This window comes from Acyrthosiphon pisum, chromosome A2 (assembly GCF_005508785.2).
Source record: "Acyrthosiphon pisum isolate AL4f chromosome A2, pea_aphid_22Mar2018_4r6ur, whole genome shotgun sequence".
In the NCBI taxonomy this organism is placed as follows: Eukaryota; Metazoa; Arthropoda; class Insecta; order Hemiptera; family Aphididae; genus Acyrthosiphon; species Acyrthosiphon pisum.
Genome location: NC_042495.1, coordinates 38012781 through 38021678, shown reverse-complemented (window position 1 = coordinate 38021678; position 8898 = coordinate 38012781). Strand labels below are relative to the sequence as shown.

Here is an 8898-nt window from a genome sequence, read left to right as displayed (position 1 = left end):
TATACTAAAAAGCATATGAGGTTACCTAGATAATAATCATATCTTTAGATTTTATAAGAGGTCAATTCACTCTAATTTTTAAATTAACGGAGCTACACGTGTTCTGCTGAGCGTAAAATTTGTTATGTTATGCACTTGTAAGACGGAGACAACACATGCGAGTATCACGTCCTCTTAAGTTTCCGAAAAAAACATTTTTAAAAATAAATGTTTAAAATGTTTTGTAAATATTTTTAGAAAATATTTTCAAAAACATGAACTTTTTGGCCAAAGAATATAGACAAAATATTTCCTAATTATTATTTACGCAACTTTTTTTAAATATTTTAACAACTATATTATTTTCCTGAAAATATTTTTACCATAGTTAGGAAATATTTTTATGCTCTGTGGGAATTATTCTGTGACCATTCCGTACCATTTCGTAACCATTTCTTAACAATTCCGTAACTATTCAGCCAAGATATTTGAAAGAATTAACTTTCTTCAATTTAAAATTACTTACTTTCAATACGCAATCCATCCAATTTCGTTTTCCTAACTCATAATATATTCAGTTTTTTGTTCATTAATTTATAGTCCTATTTTCTGTGCTGCTTTACTAAGTTTTTCACTGAACCGTTTTATCCCATCTTGAAATTCGTCCATCCGTACTATGTCATCTGCGTATGCCAATAAGGGAAAAACCTAGTTCCGGAGTTTTATTCCTTCGTGGGGTTCAATTTTCATCTCTCTTATTTCTTTTTCCAAAACCAGGTTGAAGAGAATAGATGAGATGGAATCACCCTGTCTAAGGCCGGATTTTACTGGGACTGGATCCGATTTCATGTTTCTGACTTTAATTTTGACCACGGTTTCCATGATGCTGATTGAGACTAAGTTGACGAACTTCTGCGGGAAATCAAACTCTTTAAAAATATTTATAAGACTCTCCCTATGAATACTGTCGTATGCTTTTTTGAAGTCAACGAATAACTTATGTATCTCTTTATCGAATTCCCATATTTTTTTATAAACATTTGTCTAATAATAAATATTTGGTTTGTCGTTGACTTCCCCGGTCTAAAACCACATTGATACTCACCAATTGTCTGCTCTGCTTTTTCCTTTATTCTTGTTAGAATACAGTTTGAGACAACTTTGTACTCCACATTCAATATGGCAATACCCCATAATTATTGCGGTCTCGTTTATCCCTTTTTTGTGTATTGGGCAGATTAGGGACGTTTTACAATCTTCTGGAAATTCTTCTGTTATCCACACTTTTTTTAATCACTTGCCAGATACATTGTGTCACGTTTTCTCCTCCTTTTTTAAGCAATTCAGCTTGAAAACCATCTTCACCTGGAGATTCATTTTTTTCAGATTCTTTATTTTTAGTTCTATTTCTTCTAGAGTTGGCTCTAGGCATTCTTTGTCTTTAATATTTCGTCGGTCAAAGGTGAACAATTCTTATAGTTCTTCACAGTTCAGTAGCTTTTCAAAATATTTACCCCATTCCTTAGCTATATCATAATTTGTAGTGACCAAGGATCCATTACTATTTCTAATAAAACATTCATTTTTCTAGAAATAGCCACTTAGTTTATCGCGGGTTTTATTTGCTTTAAATCTTGTTCTGTTCTTTCTATGAGGTTACGAAGATATTTTCTTTTCTCACATCTTAAAATGTTATGTGTTTCCTTTCGTCGCGTGGTAGATCTTGTTCTCTTTATCTCATTGTTCGTATCCTTTAACCATTCTTCACAAGCAGTTTTCCTTCTATGTAGTGCTTCAATGCATATATTATTGAACCAAAATGTTGACACATTTCTTTTTATTCCTATTACCCTCGTCGCTGGTGCTTCTATATTATCTTTGAATTTATTCCAGATTTCATTCACATTATTGGTATGATTTATCTGCTTCTCTTCAAAAATCTTTTTGATTGTGCTGTTGTAATCCCTGAGAGTCTTCATGTCTTCCAACATCTCTACGTTATATCTTGTCATAGATGTTGTATTACATTTTTTGTGCTTTTTAGTTTTACTGATATCCAAAAACCAGTGGTCGGGAGTAGTGACGCTACAGTAGCACACTACATTAACTGTAGTGATTAACAAAGCGTCGCTACAATATATACAATATAGCGAAATACTATAGTGCGCTAGAAATGTTCCTTATTTTATCGCTACTTCTAACCTATTTCATGATAATTAAAATATCATGATGTGTGTTTATTTATATTTATACATTTATTAATTAAGATGACTAGATGAGTGTTTTTTTGAATTTTTCGACATTATTTAGCATAAATACCTTTTTTGCGACACGATTGAGCAAGTTTGTCAGGGTATCAAAGGATATAGAAATACAAAAGAAAAGCTACATGACTGAGCACAAAAAAACTCTGCAATTTTGCCATTTTAAATTTTGAACTACCTATATTATACAAAAAATATTTATTAAAATAATTATAATAATTCAAAATATGGTACAAATTAAAAAAATAACATGATTTCATAGTCAATAATAACACATAAAAAGTTAATAGTCAAATTTCATATATCTGTTTATCAACCACTGATATTATATCTATAATAATATTTTTGGTGTTTGTATTATTGCACGTTTATTCTCATTTACTATTATTTTCGTACAGATACAATTTAATAATTGTTATACAGTATTTCTTTAATAAATATTATACTCTTATGAGTGTACATTTAAAATAGTTTATTCAGGGTTTACATAAATACGGGGGGGGGGGGGAATGTGAACATTTAACTTATAGTTATAGTTATAACTATAACTATAGTTACTATACTGGTTATAGTTCGTGTTTTGTGGAGGTTGGCTCGGCTCGTGTGGCTTCGTGCATCCACGGACAACGGCGCAGTCAGTGGCACGGTAAAATATTATTACCGGCGTGAAAGGCTTAGTGAATGTGGTCAGCAGTGACTTAGCTCTGATGGCGGTATGCTGATAAATTTACTGGAACGATGCTGGACAGTGTTGAACGTTGGTAGTCTGTCTGGCAGTGGTCGTACGTCTGTTCAATCGGTAACTGGTGACTCGGCTCTGACGGCGGCACTCATTGACGTTGGACACGTATTGACTGGTAGGGACTCGCTACGCACTGCGATGGTGGTGGAGTATTCTTAAATGCCGGGGGCAGACTATCTAATGTCCGTTCGTAGCGATATTACTATCGTCCGGCTCATTCAGTCTGGGGGCGACGAGGTGCTGTTTGAATAGACTAGGCAATTGTGTCCGTTCGTGGCGATATTACTATCGTCCGGCTCACAATTTGCCCTTTCTCAGCGGGGAGAATTATGACTTGCACGGTGGTCAGCGACCTGTATTTATGCTGTTTGGGGCCGACCGGTCCTGGTCGAAATATTAACTGATATTTCGTCATATTTTGATTGTTGGGGTAGTAGTTTGACATGTTTACATGTAACCAGATTATAGTTCGGACTGTGCTAATTCTGAATATGTTCTTTCTGAGTTCGTATCTGGTCTGGTTCCTAGGAAAAACTCAATTTTCCTACGGGCGGCGCGTGTGTGGAACGTAATGTGTGGTACAACGCTATCTATATTTCGGTTTCGTAGTTGCTCCGTTGAAATATCAATTGCGCGCGGCGGCGGTCGATAACACTTAACCGTAATGAGTGCAACTAGAGTGTGCCACTTAATTGGTCACTCCGTTTTATCTCATTACAAACTGAATTATATTATATACGTAATATATTACATACAGCATTAATAACATTTTTAAAAATGAAAACAAAATAATATATTGTTAACCATATACCTGTAGATTTTTTGTTGTTGTAGACAGTCCTAAATCCCAATTTTTAAAATTGTAAACATTTTTTTAACGTTTTTAACGTTTTTTTAAATCGTTTTTTTACAGTTTTTTTTAAATTTGTAAACATTTTCAACATTGTAAATATTTTTTTTAAATTTGTAAACGTTTTACAACGTTGTAAATAAATTTTTTAAATTTGTAAACAATTTTTTAACGTTGTAAACACTTTTTTAAAGTTGTAAACAATTATTCAACGTTGTAAATAATTTTCTTATTTGTAAATGGTTTTTTAAATTTTTAAATATTTATTTAACGTTGTAAACAATTATTCAACGTTGTAAACACTTTTTAAATTTCTAAACAATTTTTCAACGTTGTGTTTGGAATTTACACTTACGAGTTTTGAATGGTCAAGATAGGACTAACAACCATGCTGAAGCCGCTAATAGACGACTAAATGTCGCAGTGGCGTATATAGGGGGGGGGCCCCCTAGGCCCGGGCCCATAGTGAAATTTCAGATTCAATTAAAACATTTTATGCATATTGCTAAATTATATAATTACATGTTTATGTGATACCATGGCCCGTACCTTAGTTCATGGCTAGTATGTTGTTTTTGAGGTATAAAATTCACGTTACTGGCTGATACTATGGTCCATGATTGCAATGACCAATAAAAATGTGTATTTACAGCACGGATATAGATACTACTAGTATCTATATCCGTGATTTACAGTGTTTACATGGTACGTTGATAGCGCGTTCTATTTTTAGAAATGGATTTCTGTTTACTATTGTATTTACATACATTATTGTAAAATGTTATCAATTTATCACGGGTTTCTAGGAATTGTTTCGTCGATTGTCGATTGTCTTACGCGTCTTTTACCGTTGTTATTTTTCATAAAAATTAAAAATTGTATGTCTGTATTGTTGATTTCAACATGAGTTTCAAAGAAAAATTGAAAACCTTTTTGTTTGTTCCTCGTCAATCAAGTGAAGTAAGTAACTGTTAAATGTTATTATATTATTATATAATTATTATTTATTAGCTCATACATACAGTATAATATTTGTTGCAAGTAAGTGTGAGTAAGAATATTAGAGTTGGGTTCGGATTTATATGTGTTTATAATACAAAAATATGTATTTATATGACCAAAATATGTACATGAATATTTTATTTAATACAGTATGTATTTTTAAAAATTGACAAACAAATATAAATATAAATTAAATTATTTTTTAAATCATTTTTTCTCAATAATTTTAACACTTTTTGAATAAAAACTGCTGATGTAGGATCAAAATTGTGTAAATATGTAGGACAAAATGGAATTATTGAGAAATATGTAAAAATATGTAATATCAAGTAAGGCTTATTTTATTACAAATCATATGAAACAAATTTATCACTTGACTAAATTAAAATATCTAGTCACAGTAAAAATATACTTTTATATATAAATCCGAGTCCTATTAATAAGTATTATATTTTTTAAATTTAAAATAGGTAGGACCTCCATAGGTTTACAATAATAATGTATTATAATTTAATGTATTTAATGTATTTTATAGTTTTTAATTATTCTTTTTATTAATTTTAATGTCAAACAATAAATTCTAGACACTAGGAAACAAGTTGAACTGTAAAAGGCTACTCTGCATGGAAAATACACAAGTTTTAAATAAGGTGACACAAACAAATGATGTTTTATGAGAAGGCCAGGCTCTATTTTTGTGTAAGCTCCTATAATAATAATCTTTATTAACGGAAACTTTACTAAGTATACTTATAATACAAAGTTGAATAATATGTATATTTACATTTTAAATTTTAAATAATTAGCCTGGTCATTTTGAAGTAAAACCTACTGAGTACTAGACTATTGTATATATTTACAGATACATCTGTAGTAAAAAAATTCTAAAAAATAGAGGCTGGTGTAATAATTAATTTTTAGTACGAGTATTATTATTTTTATTTAATTAAACTAATTTGTTTGTTTATTTTAGAGATCTTGTTCAACCATGGATAGGTCTATTGGTAAGATTTGTAACACAGATATTATAATTGATGACAATATGAATCAAGTAAAATATATTTATTAGCCAGAGTAAAGTAGTTAGTTTGTTTTAATTTATTTTTATTTTATTAGGAATCTACTAGTGCAAATATTTTGTGTACTGATGAACGTATATTAGACAATAGTACTGATATTGATGACAATATGAATCAAGTAAAATATATTTATTAGCCAGAGTAAAGTAAATAGTTTGTTTTAATATATTTTTATTTTATTAGGAATCTACTTGTGCTAATATTCTGTGTACTGATGAACGTATATTAGACAATACTACTGATATTGATGACTATATGAATCAAGTAAAATATATTTATTAGCCAGAGTAAAGTAAATAGTTTGTTTTAATATATTTTTATTTTATTAGGAATCTACTTGTGCTAATATTTTGTGTACTGATGAACGTATATTAGACAATACTACTGATATTGGTGTGTATGTGACAAAAAAAGAAAATCAGAACTTTACCATGGATGATGTACTTAAAGAAAGGCTTTTGAGAAAAACATGGACTCCAAATTCTTTTTCTGACTTATACATTCAGATAACGAAACATAAGCAGCGGCATTTTCAAAAATCTTGGTTGGATGAGTTTAAGTGGCTGGCATATTCAAAATCTTTAAATGGAGCTTTTTGTAAGAACTGTGTTTTATTTGGTCCAGTAAGTTCTGTTGGTAAAGGTTCAAATCTAAAAGTTGGGCAACTTGTATTAAAACCATTTCAAAATTGGAAATCCGCCAAACATGTTTTTTCAACACATAGTAATTTACAATATCATAAACTTGCGATGATCAAATCTAGCAATTTTCTTTTGACATTTGATGGTAAAAAGGACGCTGTTGATTTTCAAGTACATAAGCAAATGAAAAAAGAAAACATTGAAAATAAACAAAAGTTGTATGCAATTATTGAAACAATTATATTTTGCGGCAGACAAGAACTTCCATATAGAGGTCATAAAGACTATGGACGTTTAAGTTTAAATGAACCTGAAAATAATGATGGAAACTTTAGAGCATTATTACGTTTTAGAGCACGAAGTGGAGATGATATTCTCAAGTCGCATATCTTAAGTTCAGGTGCTAAACAAATGTATACTAGTCCCTTGATTCAAAATGAGATCATAACATTAATTGGATCTACTATTCAAAATTTTATAATTAATAGAGTTAAAAAATCTATTTTTTTTACTGTTCTTGCTGACGAAACCTCTGATGTGCAAGGTATTGAACAGTTTTCTTTATGTCTCCGGTATGTAGATGATGAACTAAATGAAGTTAGGGAAGACTTTCTAAAATTTGTTCCTGTTACTGATGTATCTGGAAAAGGTTTAGCTGATACAATAAAAAAAGAGCTCATGTATTTTGGACTTGATTTGAAGAACCTAAGAGGGCAAGGCTACGATGGAGCTGCGGCTATGAGCGGTGCATTTAATGGAGTCCAGGCATTAATATTAAAAGAATATCCATCAGCTATTTATACACATTGTTTGTCACATTCTCTCAATCTTGTGCTAAACGACTCGTCAAAGCTTCAAACTATTAGAAATACCATAGGAACAATAAGAGAAGTTAGTACATTTTTAAGAGCATCGGTTAGAAGAACAAATATTTTAAAATCTAAATTAATAAAATATAATTTAAAATCGTCGAGATTGATGAACTACTGTGATACACGATGGGTCGAGAGACATGAAGCTATTGCACTGTTCAAAGATAATATGTTGCCTATTATAGCATCTCTAGAACAAATAATGACTGACAATAAAGATGATGGTTCAATGGCTCGCTCATTCCATAAAAAAATGTGCGATTTTGAATTTATTATCACTCTGTTTACTGTTGACAAATTGTTAGGCATAACATACCAAGTTTCTGTTAATCTCCAAAAGCCTAATATTGATTTATGTACAGCTGTTGAAAGCATAGAACTTGTTCAATCAGTAATTAGTGAGATAAGATCAAATGTCGAGAGAGAATTTAAAGAAGTATTTCAATTTGCACTTAATGTAGCTAATAACCTTGGTGTTACAAAATTGATGCCAAGAATTGTCGGTACACAAAATCATAGACAAAACTATTCTACCAATTCTCCAGAAGTGTATTTTAGAATTAGTTTGTTTATTCCATATCTTGATGAGCTATCTATGTCATTAACCAACAGATTTACCAAACATAAAAAAGTTCTTTTAAGTCTTCAACATATTGTACCATTTTATGTGATTAATTCTAACTATAGTGATGTATCAGATGCCATTACCTTTTACCAAACTGATTTTGAAGATAGTTATAATCCATCAATTATTGAAGGTGAATGGAGACTATGGAGAAGTAAATGGAAACTTTTTTGTTCAAATTCATCTGACAGCATACCAAAAAATGCTATTGAAGCTTTAAAAAAATGTAACAAAGATGAATTTCCAACAATATATGTTCTGTTGAAAATATTATGTACCATACCTGTTACTACTGCATCTGTTGAAAGGAGTTTTTCAACACTAGGTCGACTTAAAACATTTTTGAGAAATCAACAAGGCAACGTTAGATTGTCGGGCCTTGCGTTGATGACGATTCATCGTAACATACCTCTAAATGTTGAAGAAATTGTTGATACTTTTATTAAAAAAAATAGAAAAATGAATTTTACATAATATTAAGTCTACCTACTGTAGAAAAATGCTTAATTTATTATGTATCTTATTTAATAATAAATATATATTAATAAATTTAAATTCCTATATTTGTATCATTTATGTTATAATTAAAGCCACCAGTTCCCTAAAAAATGTCTAGTTGTAGCTATGGTGGGGGTAAATTGGCCGGCCCATAGTGAAAATAATTTCTATATACGCCACTGATACGGACATTATAGAGTAGTAAAATCGCCCGACAAAAAATGATGGAAAATAATAATATATGAGAGTATTTATGAAATATCAACTCGTCTAAATATTGTCTCAAAACAATTTAATAACCATTCAGATTTACAATTTTTTTTTTAAATTCAAATAAAAATTTAAG

The 8898-nt window shown here is 30.4% G+C and overlaps 1 protein-coding gene across 1 annotated transcript; it reads left to right on the top strand.

The window, feature by feature from the left end:
* Nucleotides 1–4738: 4738 nt before the first annotated feature.
* Nucleotides 4739–8659, top strand: LOC103308300. Its single transcript, XM_029489932.1, has 9 exons — nt 4739–4795; nt 5811–5888; nt 5954–6034; nt 6100–6180; nt 6246–6736; nt 6812–6957; nt 7138–7365; nt 7615–8417; nt 8645–8659. The coding sequence occupies exons 1-9, from the start codon at nt 4739–4741 to the stop codon at nt 8657–8659; spliced, it is 1980 nt and encodes a 659-aa protein (XP_029345792.1).
* Nucleotides 8660–8898: the final 239 nt, after the last annotated feature.

What these genes read in the sequence shown, in the direction of transcription:
- LOC103308300 (XM_029489932.1), top strand. Translation starts at nt 4,739, where the DNA reads ATGAGTTTCAAAGAAAAATTGAAAACCTTTTTGTTTGTTCCTCGTCAA. An exon ending in TTCCTCGTCAATCAAGTGAA is followed by an intron (nt 4,796 to 5,810) that starts GTAAGTAACTGT and finishes TGTTTATTTTAG; the next exon opens with AGATCTTGTTCAACCATGGA. An exon ending in GTTGATTTTCAAGTACATAA is followed by an intron (nt 6,737 to 6,811) that starts GCAAATGAAAAA and finishes ATTTTGCGGCAG; the next exon opens with ACAAGAACTTCCATATAGAG.